General features: G+C 42.2%; 1 protein-coding gene across 1 annotated transcript in view; it reads right to left on the reverse strand.

Annotated features, from left to right (window-relative positions):
- Window positions 1-27188, reverse strand: part of smg6 (SMG6 nonsense mediated mRNA decay factor) — a 290967-nt gene that overhangs the window by 139989 nt on the left and 123790 nt on the right. The window contains exons 11-12 of the mRNA XM_078422694.1: window positions 20094-20210; window positions 2987-3146 (exon numbers count right to left, since the gene is read on the reverse strand). Coding sequence (XP_078278820.1) covers window positions 2987-3146; window positions 20094-20210 — 277 coding nt within the window. The remainder of the gene's footprint in view (window positions 1-2986; window positions 3147-20093; window positions 20211-27188) is intronic.

Genomic DNA, 27188 nt, shown 5'->3' on the forward strand with positions numbered 1-27188 from the left:
AGACTGCCAGCTACAAAACAAAGAGGACTTTCTGGCTTGGCCCGCATTCTATTTTCCTATCCCAGCTCTGGGCCAAGACAGTATCATACAGCTGTGCAGGAGTGAAGCAGGGGCTGAAACTCTCTGCCGCTGGAGCTCCAAACGCAATCCTGTCATCAGGGCAAACTCTCTCAGAAACAACTTAACCCAACAGCCCTCTCTGCCTGACTGTTTTCTCAATACTTAGACTTCCATACAGCAAAGCTGATTCTTTAAATAAAATGAGGAAACATAAGTTTATTAACAAGTCTCAGGAGGATGTGGGTACACACATACACACCTGTGCTCGCACACATCCCATTGATCTGAGACCAATAAAAGCTACCCAATCTCACCTACAGGGATGAAAATCAAAAAAGTAAGAAAGATTAACAGGATTAAAACACATTTAAATCTCAGCGAATTTAAACGTGGTTCCATTTGAAAATAATCTCCTGAATAATTTATCGCTTGCTCATTCTCAGCGGTTTCCTGCAGTGGAGGTGTGACAGCTAAGCAGATAAAGAAACCCCAATATGATGCGATTGGATTAGGACAGTGAATGGTCCATAAAGCCATCAGCTGCTCAGCAACAGGCCGAGAGATTTAATAAACACCTTCCCAAATTGGGACCACAGAAATCTGGGCACCACTTTCTGTACAGTCCAAGGGGAATAGTTCTGGAAACCCCACATACGCTTGTCTGCCATGTATCTGCAGTTCTTGGCTGTGGATCAATGCTATCATAATGGCATGAGCGCAACAGATAAACCCGGCAATGAGGTGCAATTATTTAATTTCAGTGAAAGGCCCACATGTACTGCTAATATCCAAAGACACCTTTCCAAATGTACCAGCCATCCATTTCACCACTTGTGGATTTAGTTTAAATAGGTTTAATCATGTAGTGAGCGCCAATGTAGCAAAGGAAAGTAGGAATTCAACGAAGCAGAGCAACCGAATGATTAAAAGACAAAGCCGTTAACAATTCTCATACGGAGGAAAGTATTGACGTACTTCCTCAAAAAGAAGGAGAAGATGCAACAGCGCTGACCAAAGGTGGCAGGCTCTAAGGAATCCTTGGAATTGGTCATTTATATCAATGATTTGGATGAGAATCCACAGGGCATGATTAGTAAGTTTGCAGATGACAGATGATGATGGTATCATACACACTGAAAATAGTTATCAAGAATTACAGCAGGATCTTGATCAGCTGGGCAAGTGGGCGAAAAGTGGCTAGGGCCTTTAATTCACATGTGTGTGAAGTTAACATCTTGGGAAGTCAAACCATAGTAGGACCTGCAGAGTGAATGTTAGAGTCCTGGGGATTGGTCTAGAATAGAAGGATCTCGGAGTACAAGTATATAGTTCCCCTGAAAGTGGCATCCTGAAGTGGAATGGCCTCCTCCTGAACCTATTGTCTATTATCACAAGTAGGTAGCGGTATGAAGGCAGTTTTGGCATGCTGGCCTTCATAATGGCTGATGTTTTACCTCAGTACCAATCTCTTGCTGTATCACCGTATCCCGTGATGTTCAGAAATCTATCCTTTATATGGTAAGAAGAGCAAGACTACCACATTTCCATATTTCCTTATGTCATATTTCCTTATGACATTTTGGCCTATTGTGCTTATTCCAGTTCACAAAGCAAATACAGTCCCCACTAATTTCCCTCCAGCTTTTCTCCAAACATTCTCACTAATTCCACTCTGATTCTACCACCCACCTACATAGTAGAGCAAAGTGTAGTGGCCAATTAATCTATTAACCCTCACATCTTTAGGATGTGGGAGGTACTATTTCTTAGCTGAAACTGAGCCTATTTTGTGATCTGTTAAACCACAATTATTTATCACCAGTGTACTGATCTCCTCCCTTATTAATAATGCTCTGACAACCAGGCTTTCGCCTTTCTTTCCTAAATATTGAACACCCTGCATGTATAGCGTGACATTTTCCAGATATCAATAAAGGCAAACATACTTCTGAAAAATAGCATGGGGTGGGTGGGGCTGTGGGTGAGGTTTGGGTAAACTCCTTCAAGGATACAAAAGAAACTGGTCCAGCACTGGGGAAGTCAGTCAGTGCAGATGTTTCTCTGACCATGACTGACTCGGTAAGAATGGAATTGGGGAGTGTGTTCCCAAGCACCTAAACACTCGAGAAGCTGCGCCTCTCAACATTTACCAGCCCTTCGATATTGTTATGGTAGTTATCATCGAGGCTGGAAACAGTATTAGAAGAATGTGATCAGGAGCATCGAGTCCAGTAAGTGTGGTCAGGGAGAGAGTTTGGGTTCTGAAACTCCCGAAGTTACTCTGTCCAAACTATCTCTGATTTGTAATGAGCAAAAATATGGCTACGGGGCGGCACGGTGACACAGCAGTGGAGTTGCAGCCTTAGAGCGCCACAGACCCCAGTTCAATCATGACTGCAGATGCTGTCTGCACAGAGTTTGTACGTTCTCCCTGTGACTGCGTGGGATTCCCCAGGTGTTCCCCAGGTGTTCCGGTTTCCTCCCACATTGAGGGTCTGAGCAGGCTGGGACTCTATTCCTGGGAGCGCAGGAGGATGAGGGGTGATCCTACAGAGGTGGTATAAAATCATGAGAGGATTTGGTCATGTAGACACACAGAGACATACAGGTTTGTAGGTTCATTTTTCTTTGGTAAATATTTGGCAAATATTGTCACGAGTGTGTAGTTACTGCCCACGTATGGGGATCACTAATTGGTGCAGACTCGGTGGGCCGAAGGGCCTGTTTCCACACCCTATCTCTAAACGTAAAAACAAAACAAAGGAACTGAGAAGTACATGGAAAGATGCGAGACTTTAAATTGAATGCAATCATCACATTACCCTGGCTCTCAGACTCCAAACAAACAGCAGGAAGGGAAGCGAGTGAAGTTAAACAAATAAAAGCTCTCTGTTCCAAGGCATAAGTAAAGGTGAAAGTAACGTACTCCTTTGGCAGGATGAGTGAGTTCGGTGGTGGGTTCCATTCGTCTGGGTGGCCCAGCATCCAGTCAGACCACACCTTCACACTGGGAAGCAGCTCCTTCAGGTCAAGACTGAAAGCAGACACTTTGATATCATCTTCCTCTTCCTCCTCACTTGAACGTGCTGTGATGAAAATAAATAGTAAATCATGTGATTGTTGTTTGGTGAAAGTAATAGGCCTTTATGATTGTGATCTCTATGATCTTAAGGAACATTGCAATTTGGACATTAGAAATATTTGACATGAATTCTCCATGAACACAGACAGTGAAGTAACCCTCTAACAAGATTTGTCGCCATTTCAAAGTAATGCATGGAAATTCACAGAATCCTCAGGGAACAAACCAACAGATTGGGACACTCATCTCTCACCTTGTCATGAGGACCCAGTGTCAGAGCTCCTCCTGTATCGTGAGATGGGCAACAGTAGGCAGAATCTGGCTGCATCACAAACCATTGTTTACTGGCCATAAACAAGGAAAAATGGACCAGCCGATATGGCTGCTGTGTGGCTGTGGCAAGAGATTGGAATGGGCTAAGAGAGATGCAGGTCCATCCTAGAGGCGGAAGGCCTTCTTGTGTGCATTTTTACTTGGGCCAGTGCTATGTTCACAAGGCCGTCAGTGACTCATGTGGTTACCAGGCTTTATCTGCAGAAACTGAAATTAAGTTGCATGTGTCATGCCCAAAAAACAGACAAAACACATTCTAACCGAGTTTTTGCTAAAAAGAATTGTGTTCAGTTCTGGGCAATTGTGTTCAGTTTTGGGCACCATGTTATAGGAAAAATGTGGTCAAGTTGGAACGGGTGCAGATTCAAGAGGATGTTGCCAGGACTTGAGGGTCTGAGCAGGCTGGGACTCTATTCCTGGGAGCGCAGGAGGATGAGGGGTGATCCTACAGAGGTGGTATAAAATCATGAGAGGATTTGGTCATGTAGACACACAGAGTCTCTTGCCCAGAGTATGGGGAATCAAGTACCAGTGATCATAGGTTTATGGTGATGGGAAAAGATTTAATCGGAATCTAAGGGGTAACATTTTCACACAAAGGCTGGTGGGTGCATGGAATGAACTGTCAGAGGAGGTAGTTGAGGCAGGGACTATTGCAACATTTAAGAAACAATTAGACAGGTACATAGATAGGACAGGTTTAGAGGCATATGGGCCAAATGCAGGCAGGTGGGACTAGTTTAGATGGGAGATGTTGGTGTGGGCAAGTTGAGCCGAAGGACCTGTTTCCACAATGTATCACTCTATGACTCTAATTCCAGAAGAGACAAACACCCTCCAAGTGACAGTTGTGTATGCCTGCCTGGGGTGACAGTGAGTTGATTAGGTATATCGCCATAGACCATAAGAACCAGGCTGACCACATGCTCTTCCATTGTTTTTACAAGTACAACCAGCACTGCTGGATGGTGGCCAGCTGCAAAAGAAATTACAAATAATTTTCCTCCACTTCTCCCCCACAATGGGGGACATAGGCAATTTCCCGGAGAGTTTAGTCACAAACTTGTTCTGGCTGATTTCAGTCGCCTCTGTTGGGAACAGTTCGGCTTAGTGCTGGCAGCATGCGCCGGCATCATTTCAAGGAGTCAAACTTTACTGGAAATGCTATGTAATGCTTTCTGATAGATGGTGTCCGACCCTGACCTGCTGAGTTGTTCAAACATTTTTTTATTTGTCACAGTGCTCACAGAGCACAGAAACAGGACCATTCGGCCCACATTATCCATGCTAACAATGGTGCCTGTCTATGCTAATCCCATTTGTTCACATTCAGTCCAGTGAAATAAACCCAGCCTATCCAATCTCTCCTTATAACTAAAGCCCTCCATACCAGGCAACATCCAGGTGAATATTTTCTGCATTATTTCTAATGCTAGCACATCTTATCTGTAGTGTGTGGCCAGAACTGTGCAATATACCTGCCCATGATGTACACCTGCAATCACATCAACCTTTGCAGCTCGACAGTGAGAATTTGATGAAAAGAACTGATTCCCCAACTGATGCCCAAACAGTGTAAACACACACGGCTCAATGTGAGAATTTACACAAAGACCAGGTATCGACTCCATGAAGCATGGATAAAAGATGTAATCAGCTGTTTGCAATTGTCTCCTTCTTGCCGGGGTCGAGTGCCACAGGAATGGTCAACAGATGGGAACCTTGGCAGGCAGTCCCAGCAGGATGATCACCAGAGGAGAATCATCACTGAGGCACACACTGGTCCAGCCCACACATTACTACAAAGCTCACACAGACCGACACAGCTTACACATACATACACATGGTGTTCAGCAGGGTTGGGATGGGAATCTAGACTGCTTGCCAACATGATTCATTAATTATCTCTGTCCCTCATAAGATTGTAAACCTCAATAATGTCAACTCTCAGCATAAATTCCAGTGAAAACAATTGTTTCCCTTAAAACAATAGGCCTCTATTCTAGACATCAACCTGATGAACCTCCTTTACACTCTCTCTTTTACTCCCACATCCTTCTTGCGTGTGGTGACCAGAACATTACATAATTCTCTGACTATAATGAATGCTATCCACAATTGCCACATGACATCCCAACTTTTATACTCAATGCCATGGCCTATAACAACAAGCTTGCCAAGTGTCTTTTTCACTAACCTATCCTCCTCTGTCATCACTGTCAGTAAACTATGCACTTGCTTCCCAAGGTTCCTCTGTATATCAATGCTACTAAGGTCATTGCCATTTACCCTACATGTCCTATCACATATTGATTTCCCATAGTGCAATGATTCCACCATTTTTTGTGCCATTCGCAAACTTACTCATCAGCCCGTATGTTCTTATCAATGTAATTTATATATATTACAAATGACAAATGGCCCAGCACTTATCCCTGTAGTTCACTATGTCACAGACTACCAACCTGCCAAATCTTTGTCAAGTATATGAGACAAGATCTCCATTGCAGAAAACTATGCTGAGGAGATTCAGTATATGGTTGAATACTCCAATGAACTTCTATAAGTGCACGATAGAGACCTTTGTTGACTGGTTTTATCAATCCCTGGTTCAGTAACTCAAATGCCTAGGAACGATGGAAACTGCTAAAAGTGGTGGACACTACCTGGACCATCATGGGTACTGACCTCCCCACCATCAAAGGGATCTACAGGAGGTTCTCCTCGGAAAAGACAGCTAACATCAGCAAAGAGTCACACCACTCTCATCTCACTGTTACCACCTGGAGCCTGGAAACTATGACCTCCAAGTACTGGAATAGTTTCTTCCCAGCAACTACCAGGTTCTTAAACACTGCACAACATGAATCAGTATCTCAGTAATCATAATCTTCCATGGACTTTGCTTTGGCTGCACTATGGACTTCAGTTTGACACTATTATGATGTGGTTACCTGCTATTATTGTTTATTAATTTATTGTATTATTGATTATAGTATATTTATTTCTGTATTATGTTTATGGGTCTGAAAAGCTGAAACAAATAAGAATTTAATTGCAAGTAAGAGTTTAATTTTCCTCTCTTGTTTCCATCAACATCTTCTGATAGATCCCGTCAAGCCCTGTGGATTTATCCACCATATCGTGCTCCAATATTTCTAATGTTCCTGCTTCCTGATGTAGATATTTTCCAGAATATCAGCATACCCTTTCTTAACTCTCCTTGCTAAGTTTCATGCAGCACACAAACTCAAGTAAGATAACTTAATACAGATCAGGGACTGTAGTCACAAGAGCGCATTCCCTTTTATCTATCAAGTCCCTAAGAGATCGCCGACTTCCGACAATCAAAGATGGAGAGTTCAACGATGTTAAGATTTGGATTGTAAAGAATGCTTGGTAACTCTCAAGCGAACACTAAACCCACCATCACTTTGAATATAATGGAGGCAGAATGGGAAAATCAATATCATGAAAGTGGTCCACCAACATCATCTTAAAGAAAGCAATGGTCAAAGCAGTAGGTTGCTGGTGACACCCACTAGAGAAGTTGTCACTCTGGCACACAATAATCTGACTCGCCATTCAATGTACATTGATGATGAATGACATCAATGTACATTGATGAGGGATGATCAAGGAGGAGTGTTAGAATTATGCTCTTCAAACAGTGCGTGAAAGTTTAAATATCCATGTGAATATTACGAGTTCATGCCAGTTTAACAGCTCACTAATGGATGCCAATTACAACAAGGCAATCCTCAGTCACTACCACATTGGAATCTCTGGCTAGATTGTGTTCTCGTGTTGCGGTTTGGCTTGAGCCTTCTAATTCAGAAGTGTAGATGCAGCAAACCAAGCCAGGTGCATTGACGCTTCACTTGTCTAAACTTTGACATTTTACACACTGCCTTACACTGAGCATTTTAGAATCAGAAAATAATTTTCAAACAGGTGACTGATTATTTTAAAGGGAAGAATGACCAAACCTTCCAAAAATAATTGAAGATAATATCCCATTAGGATTGTCAAGGGAATCAGAACAGTTCAAGTCCAAATCAATTTCGATTTTGACATAAAAACCAAAGGTAACCTTCCCTTTTTGTAGCTTTTTGTGGAATATGATGAAGGTGGAGGTTTTCTTATTTGAATATTCAGTCAATCCCTCCACTGTCCTTATATTGTCAGGTCTGTTTATTTGAAACCCTGTTCCGAATAAGAAAAACGTCCCCTAACTCAACAGTGAGAAAAACCACAGCATGCAGCATTATTAATTCCCAGCGATTGGCTCTCCCTAACAAACTATCTGAAAGAAACCCAGACTCTCCACAACTTTGGGTCTCAGAAGAGCTTCAGACTACATATCGATGTTATCACCTATTTTCCACCTCTGTAACAGTGTGTAACTCCAATTCTGCTTCAGTCAATCAGCTGCAGAAATCCTCATCCTTGTCTGTCACCTCCAGGCTTGATCTTTCGAATACCTTCATTTTGGTTTTCCTTGTTTTATTCAACATAAAACCTGGACTCCAAAAATCTGCTGCTGTGTCCAAACTTCCAATATCTCATTCACCCATCAGCCTTGTGCTCATTGACCAGGTAGTTTCCAGTTATGCAGATTTTAGTTATATACATTCCAGTATATATATATATATATATAGATATAGATTTAAAAATTCTCATCCTGAAATTTTAATCCAGTTGTGGCCACTACATCAATTTCTTAATTATCCAAATTTAAACCCCTCCAGTGCCGGTGGGATGGCTTCAAGCTATTCAGACCATAATTCCTGGAATTCCCTCTCTAACATTCCCTCTCTATCACTCTCTATTTTAAGATATTCTTTATATTTTACCCTTTTAACCAAGGATTTGGTTCTCCTTTGATACGTGGCTTGGGTGTCAGATTTAGTTTGAAATCAATCCTTCAGGCACTGAGAACACAATATTGAGCTGGAGTAGGCACATGCATCTTCAAGTTGCTCCATCATTTATAAGGTCATGGCTGATGTATATGTACTCAACTTCACACTCCCATCCTTCCCTGACAATCGTTCACCCGTTTTGTATACGATATTGTTGAGACTGCTCTTGGAATATTGTGTCACCCAGTTATAGGATAGATGCCACTAACAAGAGTCTCTTTCTGTGCTGTATAGCTCTTTGACACTGGGTGGATTTGTAGGTTAACTGGGTGTTGTAAGTTGTCCTAACTGTGAAGGTAAGTGGTAGAACTTCGGATGGGAACAAGGGGGGAAGTTGAGGGGCATATGAGGAGAATAAAAGGGGATTAGTGTAGATGAGTGCTTGATGGTCAGCATGAACCCAGTGGGCCAAAGGGCCAGTTTCTGTGTTGTATGTCTCTTTGATGTCCATGTTTCTGCGAGGGTGTCATGATCTGGCCTAGAAGCATCCAATTTTGCCTGAATTGCGTCCAGGCAGCAGTGTCCCAACAAAACAGAGAGCCTCAACATGCAATCTGCAAACTGATCTCTGCCAGTGTTTCATTTCCACTTTGATGTTCCGATTACCTACTTGAGAGCAAACACAGTGAAGAGGGAGTGCTGCTGTCCAAACACTAAATTCAGCTCTGAGGCAGTTCAGCTGGATCCCAGCAAAGCTGAAAATAACAGCAAACAACGGAAGTTACCAAGGATACAACATCACTTCCTGTGCATCACTGCTCAGGCCCCTGGAGACCTATTTAGCTCAGAAGCAGAATACTTGCTGCATTGATGAAATCTCATTGTAATGTTTGCACCAGTTTACTGAAATTCCAGACGCACGGACAAGGCAAGTGAAAAATGAAAAATATTCATGCAAGCATCACTGGAATTTTCAGCCATGATTCATGTTACTAATTTCTAGGCCCTGTTCCTCTGTGCTGTATACACCAACTTAAAGCCCGGCTATTTAGCTGTATGGAGCGCCCCTGCCAAACACAAATACTCTGCTCATTTTTCGGCAGGAGTCAGATCAGGAGCAGGAACCTTGGCTGATCTTCCTCTCCTTAGTCCAGGGGATTGAGCCAACTGGAGATGCAATTCCCAGACCCAGTTAACTCAGTGTAGACGAGGTAACTTACCATGGACCAGAAATATACTATGTCATGGATTTACCTGTAAGGCCAAGAAGGAGCAAGATTTTTGTGGAGCAAGGTTTTTAAGAGAACATTTTTCAAACAAACCAACGATAATTGCAATCTACTTTCCACCTCCTTGGGGCTCAGGCATAGAAAACAACTATGTCAATAACTAACACAAGGAGAAACACTGAGCTAGTAATAAATATGCCCAAGAATGGGATGACCTGAATCATGGTACTTACACCATTAAGTTCATCAGGTGTGTACTAGTTTGCAGCAAGAATCAGCCCCCTACTCTCATTCCCGAGTAGGATTTGTTTATAAATGTGCTTTTCATCTTCATTGTTCAAATTTCTTTTTCAATATGTTCTTTCTCTAGCACTGTTCCTAGAAGGGGATTCTACTTCTTAATGGTCCTCAATGAAACAAGCAGCTTCATCTAATCTCTTCATTCATTGTTTGATAGTTTCCCATTGCTCATAATGGTTCTGCCTTGATTTATCTCCTCTAAACTCTCATTTCACACCGATGGACCTTGTGCAGAGCCCAGCAGCTCTTTGGGTCGCAGCTCAAAACATCGTCAATCTATTTCTTCCACGGATGTTGCTGACCTGCTGAGTTCCTCCAGATATCTGTGTTTTGCTCAAGGTTCCAGCATTTGCAGTTCCTTGTGTCTCCAGTAGGTCTTTTACTGATAAACCTTCCTATGTGTTTAGATAATGCAGAACCAGCAGGTTCTAGCAATGGTTAGACTATCCTCTCAATATCACCATTTTGCTTTCCTTCAAAATAAATCCTCTCACCTTATCTAAGATTTTTGACTCATTCCAAACCTACCACCATCTGTGTGCCAGCTGGAGGAAAATGTCATATTTTTCTGTGTCTAACGAGGATATGTGAATCTTCCAGATAGATGCCTGAGGTGACCACACTGCAGCATGGTCAGGAAATACCAACCACCATTCCTTTTCTTGAGTTATGTTGCCAACACCAATTCTGTATTCAGTAAATAGAACATAGAACAGTTCACTACAGGAACAGACGCTTCAGCCCACAATGCCCATGCTGAACATGATGCCAAGATAAACTAATCTCCTCTGCCTGTGCGTGGTCCATATCCTTCTATTCCCTGCATACCTACATCCCTATCTAAAAGCTTCTTAAAGAACACTATTGCATCAGTTTCCACCACCCCTGGCAGCATCTGGCTATTCAACAGTTGAGCACTTTGCAGGCCTGGCTGGAACTCCTTGGGTATTAAGGGTTTGGTGTTTTCTCCCTCCAACAACATGGTTTCCAGGTTAGCTGACTAAGCACTGTCTTACTTGATCAGGCTTACTTGATGAGGACAGGCAGTCAGAGCACCAATGCAGCTCTGAATCATACTGGAACTTCAATAAAACTGTAAGAGAACATTTTTTCTTAGTTTTACCCCAATCCTCCCTGGTTCTTACTTTTCCCTTTTCTTGCACTAGCATGATTTGTATTTTCCTTTTCAAATTTTGGGGGAGTCACTTTACAGAGTAAAGGATATCAGTAATGTAGAGCCAACTGGAGCTCAAATGCAGTATTGTATTTAAGCCACAGAAGCTGGATGTGTAACACGGACTGCTCAATCTCCAAACACTTGGCATTGGATCCTAAGTGGAAAGTATTTACAAAAACTGACTCCTGCATGACCTGCTGAGAGTCCACAGTTATGTCGCACACTGCAGTACAGTATAATCTGTAGAAGAAAAAAACAAAAACAAAAAACCACACAGGGTTATCGGATGCAGAGAATAACTGCCTTTGGACTTCCATTGTTTTTCAATCAAAGGATGACTGACCCTCGACCTGAGGCAAAGATAGAATGGAAACGCTGGAGTTTCTGAGAAAACAAAATACGTCAATCACCATTCACACAGGTCTATTAACTCTTTGGGGGCTGCATCGCTGGTCTATCTCCATAAAGATGTAACAGAATAAAACAGCCCAGAAATAAAGTTAATTCATAGGCTCTCTATATTTCCCCAATATTGATTCACAGACCACGTCCAATCTTCTCAAAGATAACACAGTAATAAATAATAAACACCTTGTTGAGCAGAAGTCACTCCAAAAGTACCACTGGTTTTGAGAGGATGAACTAACGACAAAGAGACTTAAACAAATTTCTGTTGAGAAGTGGGCAGGAGAAACCAAAACACAAAGTGCTGGAGGAAACTCAGTGGGTCAGACAGCATCTGTGGAGGGAATGGGCAGACAACATTTTGAATCGGGGCCATTCCTGCAATTAACAATTCAATTGAATCTCCTTCCAGAGAGGTGGTCTATTTCCCAAAGTAGAGTATCAAGTATTGAAGATTGGACCAGCTGACTGAGCTTATCTTGCTTCAAAGATACCCAAGTTCTAAGTAAGGCTATGTACTGTATTGCAATCATGAATGGATTCTGATAATCTGGAACAAAGATTTGATAATAAAACCAGAAGATGTTGGAGACACCCGGGGTGAGTCAGCACTAACTGCATGCAATGAAGAGTCTGCATCTACGGACGGTGAAAAAATGTTAACGCCTTGGGTCAATGACTTGCCCTGCTGAATAATTTCAGCATTTTGTGTTTTTATTTCAGATTTGTAGCATCTGCAGTTTTATTTAGTCTTTGAAAGGTTGATGAGACTTTTTTGTAAGTCCCCATAAAGATCTAGGCAGTTGTGACATCCTTGCTCTTACACTTCATGCCTCCTGTGATAAAGGATAACATTCTGCTGGCCTTCCTGATCACACTACATCTGAACGCCAATGCTCTGCATCTTGTGAACCTCTGTGCCATCATCTCTCTATCCAGCAATGTTTCCCAGAATTGAAATAAATGACTCACTATTCTTCCAAATGAGTAAATAGCCTCCCATCTTTCCACATCATATTCCTACCATGTTGCCCAGTCACATTACTTGTTCATAAACCCTTTGCAGACTTAGGTCCTTGCAGCTCTTTTTCCAAAGCAACTTTGTATCGTCAACAAATTTGGATATAGTCTGCCTTTTTGATTATGAACATTACGAATATTTGAAGGCCCAGGATTAACAATAACTACCACACATTTATACCCTCCCCAGATGCTGCCTGACAAGCTCCCCCCCCCACCCAGTTCATCCAGCACTTGTGTTTTCCACAAAATTCCTGTATCTGCAGTTTGTTGTTGTTACATATTTCTTGTCTCAACACATTTATTCCCACTATTTTCTGTCTTGTCAACCCTCTTTCGATTCTATTGAATTACCTACAACCCTGAGAATCCTAATTTTCTGTGTGACATATTAAATAGCTTTTGAAAATCTAGATACATCATATCTACTGATTTCATCTAATGGAATAAACTCCAACAGTTACTTCCACAAGCCTTTTATTTGGTTGGTCAAACATAATTCCCCATCAAAGCCACGTTGACACTGCCTGATCATTTTATGACTTTGGAAACACGCTGTTATCATGTCCTCAGTAACAGTGATTTCAGCGAATCTCCAACGTGTTGGACCACCCAGCCTGTACACTGTTTTCCCTCTCCCTCCTTTCTTGGTGACACTGTTATAACTGCAACATTCCAATCACTTGCAGTTATGCAGAATCAAGGGAATTAAATCAAGAAAGATTATCACGTAACCATTCACTCTACGGCTCGAAGATCCAGGGGATTGATGAGCTTTTAATAACTTATCCAGAATTATTTGAGGTCCTCAATGTCATTAGATCTTTGGTTCATCTTCATTTTTGCATAATTTATTGTGTTTTGATTAACATATTAGATGAGGGATATTGATTAGTAGGACATGGAGAAAATGTTTTCTCTTGTAGGAGAATCTAGATCAGGGCTAACATTTAAAAAGAGGGAACCGTCCCTTTAAGACAAAGATGAAGTGAAATTATTCCTGAGGGTCATGGAACTCTCTTTCTTAATCAACAAAACACAAGGACCATAGATAGTGCAAAGAGAAAGATGCCAGAGTGTAGAATATGGTGCAACAACTAATGGCATTTTAAGGGGATGAGTAGTCTGCTTCAATGCCTAATTTGTAAAGGACCTCTACAGCAAGAACATATATTTAATCCCTCGAGCATTCAATTTTTATTCCTGACCATAACATTTCCCATCTTTGCCATTGAGGACCACAACACTGATGTGTCTGTATTAAAAAATCAAAGGACAAAACAATTTCCCTTTAAAAATGTTCCCATTTTTTGACTGTCATGAGAATTTGCCAATGTAATCTCAGCAAAACTTAACCTTCTCTATTCAATCTCTCTTGCTCAGCCCCCCCTCATGTGCATCAGAATCTCAGATGGCAGCCCCGTCACAATGGCCTGCCCCCAAATTCTGCCAATTTCATATCCAGTTAACCTAGCCAGTCCTGTGGGCAAGGCTTGATGTCTGTAGTTACAATGGTCAATGGTGGGATCTCACCTGTCAGGACAGAGCAGGGTTCTGGAACCTAGTTACCCTCAAAAGATGTGCTCCAGCTAAATGCTTATGGGCAGGGAAGCAGATGGCACATTGCCTCCAGGAATTCCACTGGTCCTTGACTGTAGGGGGGAGTCCCTCATCAGATTTAATGACATTTCCAGAGGTGACCAGCTGGCCAGTAGAATTTCCCAGCTGAGCAACAAGTTCACCAGCTGCAGTGAAAACCCTCCAGTAACACCCAATGCACTTCGCATCACAATGGCAAATGAACCGTTTCCTTTCAGTGCAAATATTTACCATGAAACTACACGAAAGTCAATCAAAGCATATCAGTTTAGAAGCTTCTCAGTGACTTCCCTACCGATAAAAGCAGTCACACAATGAATTTTCCGCATTTGCCATTTTTTAGGGGAACACAAGTTTATAGCGAGATCAACCGTCATTTCCTTTTGCACTTTCCTTTTGTGAGATAGAACATTAACCACTGCTGAGAAGCTTATGGGAAATCCAGTCATGTGAGGAAGACTCCCATTACTTCCTACGAGTTACCTGTTCCATTAAAAAGGATTTCTGAGTTTGAGAACAGACATCTGGGTGACAATTCACTGATGAAACACATTTGTTCGATGACTTCAGCACTACTCTACTGGCTATGAACTAGATGGAGTCACAATTTAAGTCTTAAAACAGCACAAGACCCAATGCCACCACCCAAAGCCAAGTTGAATTTTAGATGGTCTTGCTAAATTCAACAATGCTAACTGTTGAAGAGTGCTGTAACTAACTTCAGTGCAAGTTCCTAACAGTTTTGGCAATAGTCTAGCAACCCTTCGGCAGAGTTTTCAAATCCCAACATGACATGCAGTAAAACTGAACCCAATAAATCTTTGGGTTGATACCAAAAATGATAATGGACATAGCTATTTGTTGCAAAACAACCCTAATGGGTTCATTGATAGTATACCCCACTCCTCCCCATTGAAAGAATCCACACCTGATATGGCCTACGTGAGACTTGACACCTATTATGCAACTGGCTTTTAATGCCCTGAGGATAACTTGGGATGCCAATAAATATAGTCTTACCCACATTGCAAAAACTAGTAAAGAAATAGTGAGTACAGGACTAACAAATTGAGTTGGTTTCCACCATTTGGATTTTAATATCCCCCATAAAATGCATAAGTATTCCAGATATATAAGTATTATTCTCCACTACCTGGTAATTCAGCTTAAGTGCAAAATTACTCAGGTTCCTGTGAATGCCACCACGTCTTAATATATCCCACATTGAAACTGCTTCCAATCAGCATTAAAGAATTTCAATGCATGTTGAACACAAGTATTGGAAACTCTTTTACATGTTTGCAGTGAACACTAAGGTGGTAATTTAAATGCAGGGGACTCCAAATGACATCATAAACCAGTAGAGCTGCTCGCTGTGGTTTAGATATGTTATCCAAATCCACTGATTGAATTACTGCCTTATTACTCTCTGCCAGCCAGGAACATTTCTGTGGATAACTGCTCTTAAATCGTCTGAAACCAAGAACTAGAATCACATAAAAATGACTATTTCAGCTGTAAAATTATTTAAGTGCTTTCTTAAAAAAAGATGTAGGCACTCCAAGAATTTAAATGCAATTTGTCTGCCACGTAACCATCAAAATAATGCCAAAGGCACACACATGTACATCTGTGCAAATCAGCAAGGTGCCTTAACAATGTGAAATTACAGTAAACTCCAATCTCATAAGTGGTACAAAAACACTGCTCAGTGAGAGAGTTAAAGGGCTGTACCCTCAGGATGTAAACTTACTACAGCCAATGTGACAGTCATAGGAGGAAAACAACTCAAATTCAAATCAACTGGATTTTTTCCAGAGAACAGTTTATCTGAAAAGAAAAGTGACCCTTGCAAATACGAAAAATGCTAAAAACTATAGATCAGAGCTTGCGACAAACATTTGCTCCTCAGAGCAATCATTCATTCAGGAGATCTTTATGAAGATCACAATGACCCAACTCAATGAACCCAAAACTCAACATGTTCCTGGTGACTATCAACACATTGCTGCAATACCAAGGCACTCATAGTAGAAATGGAATCTATAATTGCAACACTTTAAACAGACAACAGAATACTTTTTATCACCCATATATCCAAGTGAGAAAATCCAATTAGTTAGAGGTTTGCATTGTGTGTTGAACAGAAAGTTCCATTCGAGCCGTAAAAAATCATAGAACATTAAACAGTACAGCACAGGAACAGGTCCTTTGACCCACAATGCCTGTGCCAAACATGATGCCAGGTTACACTAATCTCCTTGCCTGCACATGATCATATCTCTCCATTTCCTTCACAAGCCTCTTAAATGCCACTATCGATCTGTCTCCACCATCACCAGCATGTTCCAGCATCCACCACTCTGTATATAAATACTTTTCGCGCACATATCCTTTAAGATTTGTCTTTCTCACCTTAAAACTATGCCCTCTTGTCTTTGACATTGGATAAAATATTCTGTCTATCCTATGCCTGCAGTTAACTTTATACATTTCTATCAGATCTTCCCATACCCTCCAATGTTCCAAAGAGAACAATCAAACTCTCCTCGTATCAAATACCCTCTAGTCCATGTAGAATCATAGCTCTCCTTATAGCTATTACCCTCTAATCCAAGAAGTATAGATAGTACAATCTAACCAACTTGGTTTCATATAGCATTTTTACATGCAGAAGAACATAAGAAAATAGGAGCAGGAATGGACTACTCTGTCCCTCACGCTTGCTCCACTATGCAATATGAACAAGGTTGATCTGTCACAGGCCTCAATTCGTCTGCAACATTAGCATGGCAAAATATCCCAAAGCATTTTACAGACACTTTTTCAAGCAAAATATAAACTGTGCAAACCTGCTTTATACAAGATGGGGAATTAAGGCTTGTTGGTGGCGTGGCTCTTTGGCAAATGGTTGGAACAAAGGCCAAAGATTAAAAAATAGAAGGTGTGAGATGAAATGATTGAAGAGTTGTTAATTGTGAAAGCAGAGAAAAGAATGTGGGTGGAGGGGGAAGGGAGTAGAAGGTGTGAGTCCAGATGAGGCACTGGGAGGGGAAGTGGACAGGGGAGGGTGTGGCGGACAAAGGGGAGGGACGGGGGTGTTGTGGGAGGTTACCTAAAATAAGAGATTTCAGTGTTCATACTGTTGGGTTGTATGCTACCCAAGCGGAATATAAGGTGCTGTTTTCCAGTTTGCACGTGGCTTACTCTGACAATGGAGAAGGCTCAGTGCAGAAATGTCAGTATGGACATGGGAAGAGTAGTTAAAATGTTTACGACTGGGAGATCCGATAAACCTTGGCGAACTGAACATAAGTGTTCGAGAAGGTGCACGCGGACCTCTGTCTCACCTGGAGGAACTGCTGGGATTCCTAGTTGGAGGTGAGGGAGGTGGTATAGGGAGGTGTTACAACTCTTGTGGTTGCAAGGAGTAGCGGAGAAAACAGTCTCTGAGGAAGATGGAAAGGGGTGGAGATGGTAAGATGTGACTAGTGGTGGGATCACGTTGGGGGTGATGGAAATGTTGGAGGTTGATGTGTTGGATATGGAGCCTGATAGGGTGAAAGGTGAGGACCAGGAACTCTCTCCTTGTTCCCTCTGGGGGGTGGGGGGAGTAGATACTTTTTTTGTGGGTAGACGACATATAGTAAGGGAGACCATTTCTCAAAGGATTTTTTATATTCAAGAATTTTTAGACAGGAAACATTGCAGCATTGGGACCAACAAAGCTCAGTCAGGACTGGATGCAATGAGGAAACAGGATCCTTGCGGAATAGATTATGGGTAACAGCGCTGGTTAGGTAAGGCTTTTACAAGGGTATTAGATTAATTGATGTTGACAAGGCAAGGATGAGGGTGACGACACAGGAAAGGGGCAGTGTAATGGATGTGGTAGTAGGCAGTTTATTTAGAATTTGGGATCAAGATTACCCTGGAGTAAAATGGTCCATTGTCTGCTTCACCTGAGACAGTGGGCAAGAAGGAAGATGGAATTCATAACCTGTATTTCAAATAATCTCAGCAGGAATATTCTGAAAGGGTGATTTATTTTCAAACAGGACTCCACTGGAAAAGAAAACAAAACCACAGACAAAAATCTGAAATGTGTGTAAAAATACTCAGCGGGTCAGGCGACATCCGTGGACAGAGAAAGGTTCAATAGTCTTGTCAGAATGAGGAAAAGTTAGGAACTCGTGGTTAAAGTTGTAGAGAAGGTGAACAGATGGAGAGAATAAAGGAACGTCTCTGTACGGGGAGACCAAGAGAAACTGATGATGATGGTGTTGGTGCTGGCTTGGAGAGGTTGGGAAAGTCTTGTTCAATTGTTGTTAATCACTAATTGAAACAGTAGAGATGTTAACACATTGGAAGTAATCACCCATTTATCATGCTGAGGGTTAATGCTTTTGAATATTTCAACATTAGAGATCCTTAAATTGGAGAACAAACTTGCAGAGCAGAATGGGCGGGTGCGGGTAAGAGAAGAGCAAAATACTATGGATGCTGCGAATCTGAACAAACAGAAACACGATGAAAATACTCAGCAGGTAATCTACGGCGGAGAGGGGGGAAGAGCACTGTCATAATTTAACGTTGATGACCTTTAATTTCCATCTGAACAGGGAAAAGTTGGAATTCAAATACAGATGCGGAGAAGAGAAAGAGATGGAGGGAGAAGAGAAAGAGATGGAGAGAGAAGAAAGGAATATTGATGATAGGGAGACCAAGAGAAAGTCATGACATATAACTGTGGGGATAGCAGAAAAAGTGTGAGCACAGAGGTGGCAGCAGTTCGAGCTTCCAGTGAACCTATCAGCTGTGCTTGCAGTGTGTAGAGTATTTGTGATGCTTGTCAAGATGAAGATATGGGGAAGGACGGTTTACAGATTAAAGATGATGATGGCAGTTTAGTCTGCCAAAGACCTCTCTTTTTATGTTTTGGATTACAAAATAAAGACATTAAGTGCTAGAGTAACTCAGCAGGGCAGGCAGCATCTGAAGAACATGGATAGATGATGTTTCAGATCAGGACCCTTCTCTGAAGAAGGGTGTCGACCCAAAACATCACCTATCCATGACTTCTCTTTCTATGTTGAATTGGTACAATGCTGCCACGTTCACACCAGGAATCAGACAATGTAGATGTGAGTGTGTAATCGGGTTGTAGGCAATGCAACATCAGCTGACAGCTCAGACTGTACTCACACCTTTCCTTTCTGTATGCCCCATAGTTTTACGTTATTCAGTCTCTTCTCGTCATCAAAATACCGCAGACCTTCCCTCAACCTCTCCATCTCTCACCTTCTCTACATCTTAAAAAACGTTCAGTTCTAGAATTTGTAAAGATAAACACAAGTGTTTGTGTAACTCAGCAGGCCAGGCTGCATCACTGGAGGACGCAGCAGGGTAACATTTTGAGGAAGAACCCTTCTTCAGATTGCTGCAGTCTGAAGAAGGGTCCCGAACTGAAATGTCACCTATCCATGTCCTTCAGAGATACAGCTGCTGAGTCACTCCAGCACTTGTGTTTTACGCAAGATTCCAGCATCTGCAGTTCCATGTTTATCCAGAACTTGTAAAGGGAAAATTGTGCAGAGTGATGTGTAAAGAGATGGGACTAGTTCATCAGCTCCTGAAATAGCAGTGAGCTGAATGGACTCTAGTCTCCCCAGTGGATTTAGAATGTGGAATCACATTGGATCCGGATCAGAGTGCGAACCTTGTGCTCTCTCAGCCTTGTGCTTCTTTTCGATTGATTAGCTGGAGTCTGAAGTCTTTGGTATGTGAAATGTAGAATTACATGTTGACAGTGTGGCACAATGAGCCACCTAGCAACTCACTAAAGGCAGGAGGTTGGTAACAATCGCAAAGCTTTAGCAGCACATAAACAATAGAGCAAACCACGTTAACAAGGGTGCCGTTTTACGCACTAATTGTTACATGGGATAAATAAATACTGATGATTTAATTCTGACCTACATGAAAAAGATACATGATTGGTATAGACAGGCATAAACACTTACCTCTAGCAGCTTCCTTTAACTGTTCGATGCACCGTTCCACTAGCAAACCAAACATGGCCAGTCCCAGTGCCGTGGCGTGCTCCTGAGTCACTGATCGGCAGTTCTCCGAACCAGAATCTAATACATCACAGGACACAGAAAGAAGCAGCATGATGCTTGTGTTCATAAAGACTGAAAAGACTCAACACGGCTTCAGCTCTTTCCTCAAATACTTGGAAAACATTCACCTTCACCGCTGCGGTTTGTTTTTAAAATATTTTTTCTTGCAATTATCTGACCACAACTCGAGACATGTTAGCACAGATTTCTTCACCAACAAACTGCAACTTGCATAATATTCAGGACACAAGGCACCATAAACAAACACTGGGCGAATGCCAAATCGTTCAGAAAACATGACTGAACTATTTCCAGATCTGATGAAATGTTGTACCTGAAATGTTAACCTGATTTTTTAAATGCTCAACCACCAGGTGCACCTTCCCAGTCATTTCTGGTTAACTTGAGAATTAATATTTAAGGGAAATAATAAGCTGATCAGAACAGATTTTCTAGATATGTTATTAGAAAACTGGGACTCGACGGCATACAGGTAGGAATCCAGGAGAAATCCCAAAGCACCAAAACCAAGAAACAAAACAATTGCATCAGTGTGAATGGCGCATGGTCTCTGCATTCCCCCAGAGAGAGAACAGTAAATTCTCAGTAAGAGACAATAGCGCACAAGGATTTTAGGAACCTGAAGTAATAAGCAATAACTCTCCATCTCAGGACCACTGGTATTGAGAACCTGCACCAGAAGTACACACAGGTTACGTAGGCCCAGTAATGAGTAAATGATCTGACAAACTACCAACCCATCTGCCCTTTCAAGTACCACCTACTCCATTAATGGAAGAGCCTGTGGTCTCATTAGTCACCACTGAACCTACAATACCAGAGTGGAAATAGGTGTCACTCACTTTCGAGGGACTCCTGAAAAGAGTTAATGGTGTAAGACACTCTGAGCTGCAAGTTTTGGGATAATCCAGCTGAGATCTTGAAGAACACAAGATATTTCTGTTGATTTTCCCAACTGGACTCTCCTGATGCCTCATTGACACCCCCTTCAGCTACTGCTCCACTCTTGTTTAAATTCTACTGACTTTCTCTTCTCAGGTTGTTCCTTCACCTTTCACCTCTCAAAATCACTGCTTAATTCCACCAGATACCCACCCAATCGACTTGACCACTAACCAAATGGCCAATTCTCACCCCATAACTTTATGAATTAACTTCTTGTGCCTCCATGTTCCCACACCTACAACCTGTTCCCTCCCCATACCTATAGTGTGAACTCCTCCCCACGCCCTCATCTATAATATCCCAATCCCTGTACAACAACCTGTGTCCTCTCTATACCACCACTTACAACCCGCATCCACCCCCAATTTATTTATGAACTGTTTATTTATTCCACAAAGCCCCATTCCTATAACTTACCCACCCTCCCACACCAATAACGCATACTCCTCCTGATAACTACCAACCTCCTCCTCTTCCCTTTCTCCTACATTGATAACATCCTGTGTCTTCCCCCATAGTCGTCGTCCCCCCCAGCACTTACAACAACGCATTACCCTCCAACCGCTATCTCTACAACAACATTCTCCCCCCCCCCCCCCCCCCCACCATGTTTCTGTCACACCTCCACATTAAAATGTTCCCCAAATTTCCAGGACGTTCTATACACACTTCTGATAAGCGAGGTTGGGGCCTCCCCGTGTATATCTTCCCTTACAATGCAGGAACACAAAGTGACCATTTATAGCTCATCACTCCAGCCCGTTCTTCCCAGTTACTTTATTGCTAGTACCAAAGATCCAAGGGTCCAGGAGAAATAAGGAACTAATGGAAATTAGTATGTTTAAATAAAAGTCAGAGAGAAGTTGGTGAGAGTAAAAGCTTAGAAACTCCAAGTACCTGATGATCTACATCTTAGAGTTTTGTAATAAGTGGAATAAAGATAAAGATATGGAGATCAATAAGGGGGGAGACTAGTGGATGTGGTGCACTCGTACTTCCAGGCTTTTGATAAATCCTTTGTTGGTCAATAATGTTTGGACACTTGGAGTTAAGGTCACTGACACAGACTGAGAATTAGTTACTGGTCAGTGTACAGTGTGGAAATGCACAGATCTTTCACAGGTTGGCAGGCTATGACTAAAAGGACACACAGGGGTCAGTGCTTGGGCCGCAGATATTCACAAACAAATTTAAGAGTTTTAGAGGTCCTATTGACATTTTTCCAAGCTTGCTGGTGATAGTTATAGAGGCTTCAAGAGGAGCGGGTGGGCAAGGATATGGCAGATGGAATGTAATGTGGAAAACTGTGAAGATATCTACTTTGGTGCACAAAACAGAAGAGCAGAGATGTTCAAAGCAACTTACTTGTATTTGTACACATGGCGCTGAAAGCCAGCGTGCAAGTGGAGCAGGTGATTAAGGTAACAAATGATTTGGCCTTTATAAAGAAGAGGATTTGAGTACAGTAGTCAGAATATCTTACTGAAATTATACAACACTCTGAGACTGCACTTGGGCAATGTGTCAGTTTTGGTCTCCTTACTTAATACTTGCTATTTAACACTTAATACTTGAGAAAGAAAAGTGAAGATTAACGGGATTAGTTCCAGGAGAATACTGAAGAATGAGTAGATTAGGCCTGTATTCAGTAGTTTGGTAGAATGAGAAATTTGCTAAATTCAAACAGGCTCAACAGGTTAGATGAAAGGAAGACATTTCACACACAGGAACGCTGGGAAAGGACACAAAGTGCTGGAGTAACTCAGCGGGTCAGACAGCATCCCTGGAGAGGTTACTCTCGCTAAGTTACTCCAGCACTTTAGTGTCTTTTTATTTTCAAAACTGACATCAGCAGTTCCTTGTTTCTACAAGAAACCAGGAGCAAGCCAGCAGGCCCCTACCCCACCATTTAATATGACCCTGCTTGATCTGTGCTCTATGCTGTCCTCAACTCCTCCTCTATGCCTGTTCTCCACATGGCTCTTTTCCACAATCTGTCAAACATTTATCCACCTCCACTTTGAATACTTCCAATGTTCCTTCGGAGGTAGAGAATTCACTATCCTCTGCGAGAAGAAATTTCTAAGCACCCCAGTTTTAAATGACTGGCTCCTTATCTTGAAACTCCATCCTTTTGTTCGAGGATCTCCCACTGGTGAAGACATCCCAACGTCATCCCTACCAAGCCTTTATCTGAAGAGTCCAAATCACACGTCACAATCTCACAATAAGGAATAGGCTGAGATGAGCAGAGATTTCTTCACTCAGAAGGTTGTGAAACATTTGCACAAGGGCTACAGCCAAGAATAGATTTTTGGATATGAACGGGATATGGGGATAACGTCAAGAAATGGCCGTAAGCTAGAACAACCATGATCTTGATGAAGAACAGGGTTTGCTCAAAGGGCCAAGTGGACTCCTCCAACTCCTAATTCTTATGGCCGACTTTTAACATGATCACGGCCAAAGTATAAGAAAATAACTGCAGATGCTAGTACAAATCGAAGGTATTTATTTCACAAAATGCTGGAGTAACTCAGCAGGTCAGGCAGCATCTCAGGAGAGAAGGTGGTGCTTCGGGTCGAGACCCTTCTTCAGACTGAAGTCTGAAGAAAGTATTCGGCCAAAGTATGATGCAAATATGTGTCTTACAAAAATTAGATTTAACAGTTAACTAAACCTTCTACCAGTGCCATTTTCAGAGAGTATTTCAAACTGTACCACTCTCTGTCTTTAGTGATGTGCCCAGACTTTAATTCCTAGCTGAACAGGAACTGCCTTCAACTCAAGATGTATTTGCCTCCTGCCCACATTTTTAACACCAAGTCTCAGAGTGAACTTGACACAGTGCCGTTTGACACTGATGCGGATTTGGGTGAATTTGGCTGACAAACAGCCAATGTCATTTACCGTGGGCAACTGTAATAAGACCGGGAAAGGGTAAAAGAAAATACAAATACAGGAAGTGCAGTGGAGCACAGGTGAGAGGTTACAGAGTACCGGGGGACAGATTATTGAAACCAGCTGCACATTGTGTATCAGGAGTAGCAAATGCTTACGATTTTAGCATACATTGCTACAGGGAGAAAATAATACTTGGAGTTATTATTTTAGAACAATCTATTGAGTGGAGAGTACACTTTTTTCCTCCTGCACCATTATGGGACTCTAGTTTCACAGTGGGACCTTTGGGGAAACCATCTAGATTGGTAACAAAGTAAGGCACCTTAGTCACAAAAAATAAATCAGGGCCCTCCTAAACATTCAGGCAAAAATACAAGCAATCTGGATATACAAAGAGTAAAACAATGTTTCAATAAATCTAAAACTATTAAGATTGAGGTCTGCTAATGTGGAAGTCAAGGATCCAGTTGCACAGTGAGGAGCAGAGACCCAGTTCCCTGAGTTTCACACTTGTAATCCAGCAAGCAGAGAATTAACATGAATGCCTGGTCTTTACTGCCTTTCATGAAAACAGGAACAAACATGACTGCACTTAACCTACCCCTGCAGCAAGATTTGGAGGAGCTGCCTTTCCAATACCAGACTCACAGCACCGAACCTTGAGGCACACCACTAGTCACATGCCTCCAGTCCGAGAAGCAACCTTCCACCATCACCCTCCATGAAGCCAATTTGCTATCCATTCAGCTATCTCTCCTTGGATCCGATGCGATCTAACCTTCCAGAGCAGCCTACCATGCGGAACCTCGTCGAATTCCTTACTGAAATCCATGAATACAACATTTACAATTCTGTCCTCATCGACCTTTTTGGTCACGTCTTCAAAAAACTCAAGCAGATTTGTGAGACACGACCTCCCACGTACAAAATCATGCTGACTATCCTTAATCAGCCCTTGCCCATCCAAATGCCCGTATAACCTATCCCTCAGAATACTCTCTAGTAACTTTCCAACTACAGATGTGAAGCTCACCAGCCTATAGTTCACAGCATTTTCCCTGCAGCCCTTCTTGAATAGAGGCACAACATTTGCCACCCACCAGTCTTCCGGCATCTCTCCTGTATTCAAGGATGACTCATAAATTTCAACCAGGGCTCCCGCAATTTCCTCGGATATATCTGATCAGACCCTGGAGATTTGTCTACCTTCATACAAAATGGTACCTTCAGTACTTCTTCGACAGTAACACTGACTGCTCTCAAGACACGTCCATTGATTGCCCCAAGTTCCTCCGTCCTGCTGTCTTTCTCCTCGGTAAATACAGAGGAGAAATAACTCTTTGAGGACCTTCCCCATCTCCTGCGGCTCCACACAGAGGTGACCACTTTGATTCCTGAGAGGTCCCACTCTCTCTCTAGTTACCCTTTTCCTCCTTATGTATTTATAAAATCTTTTGGGACTGTCCTTAATGCTACCCGCCAGAGCTATCTTCCGGCCCCTTTTTGCCCTTTTGATTTCCTCGTTCTGTTGTCCTCCTCCCTTTAAGCCCTGTCCTGGACCCAAGGTCAGTGTTCATGTTGTCCTCATATTTTCCTAAATTATCAGGAAAACCTGCACCACTTTCCACCCCTACTCCTTGCAAAATTACCCCTTTTAATTGTCTTCCTTCTGAAGGAGGTGCACTGGAATATTTAATTCTCAACCCAGGTTGTATAATAATAATTAGACTGAGAAAATGTCCATTGGAACCAGGGGTGGAACCAGGGGGCAGACACTGCTGAGACACTGCATAAAGTCATTAGAAATGGGGCAGCAATAGGCTATGAAGTCCCTTAAATCCATTCCACCATTCATTTAGATCAGAGTTGATTCTACAATTCCACATTTCGACCTGATCTATTTCAAAACAGTGCTAATACACAGTGACGACCTTGAAATACCAGGGAAGGTCCAAATGGGAAATGGAGCGAATGGAGAAGAGGGGCAAGGGGGAGTGGAGGGGCAAGGGGGACAGGAGAGGAAGAAATTGCAAGTTGTTTAGTCTGCAGGAAGCATGATGAACTGTGCAATCCAATTGATAGTGAGAGCCTGTGGGCTTCTAACAAACTATCTTGTGGAAAACCATTTCCTGAGATGGGCAGACAGTAGTTCAGGAAGGAGATAAATCACTTAAATACAATGGGTCCTAAGAGCACGGATAAACAATGAAAATCCCAAGACCAGCACAAAAACAGGAACCCAGGCAACGTAAAACGACAGAGAAAGTCAGGTAGGGCTGGAATCCAAAGAGTGCCATGTGTTTTACATTAAAAAAAGCCCAGTATAGCTTGAACCTGGCTGTGTTCCCTGGGTGAAGCCATTTTATTCGATAAAGCTAGAGGCTGTTCAGATCGTGAAATCCTCAGCTAAGCAAAAGTGGAATTTGGTGGTGAGTGGGGAAGCCAGTTCTAGGAAACAACAGAGGCCTGATGATATTCCCAGTCAGGTGAAGAATGGCCAGACCTTCCAGTCCATGGAAATGAATGGAACCTCAGAATCTGGAAAGGTCAATCAAAGGTAGAGCAGTCAGATGCAAATACATAGAAAAGACAAAACAAGCAGCTTCACTGTGTTGGCAGTAAGCCAAAACTGATTTCCTAGCATGTTTGGGAAAGAAATTGAAAATCCTCAAGAGAAAGGAACATTAAAAAGCGGATAGAAGCAAATCTCCTCTGCACCTTCTCTGATGTACCTTTCCTGGACCAGAGTGTTACACAGTTAATAGAACAGTACAGCACAGGAACATGCCATTCGGCCCACAATGCCCGTGCCAAACATGATGCCAAGTTAAACTAATCTCTGCCTGCATGTAATCCCTATCCCTCCACTCCCTGCATATCCATGTGTCTACCTAAAAGCCTCTTTAATGCCCCTATTGTATCTGCCTCCATCATCCCTGGCAGCGCGTTGCAGGCATCCACTACTGTCTGTGTAAAAATATTTGCCCAACACATCTCCTTTAAGCATTGCCCCTATCACCTTAAAGCTATGCCCTCTAGTCTTTGACATTTCCACCCAGTGATAATTGTGATTGTCTACCCTATCTGTGCCTAATTTATATTTATATAAGCCTTTCTTCAGATTCA

The sequence above is a fragment of the Rhinoraja longicauda genome, chromosome 26 (genome assembly GCF_053455715.1).
Source record: "Rhinoraja longicauda isolate Sanriku21f chromosome 26, sRhiLon1.1, whole genome shotgun sequence".
NCBI classification, from domain to species: domain Eukaryota; kingdom Metazoa; phylum Chordata; class Chondrichthyes; order Rajiformes; family Arhynchobatidae; genus Rhinoraja; species Rhinoraja longicauda.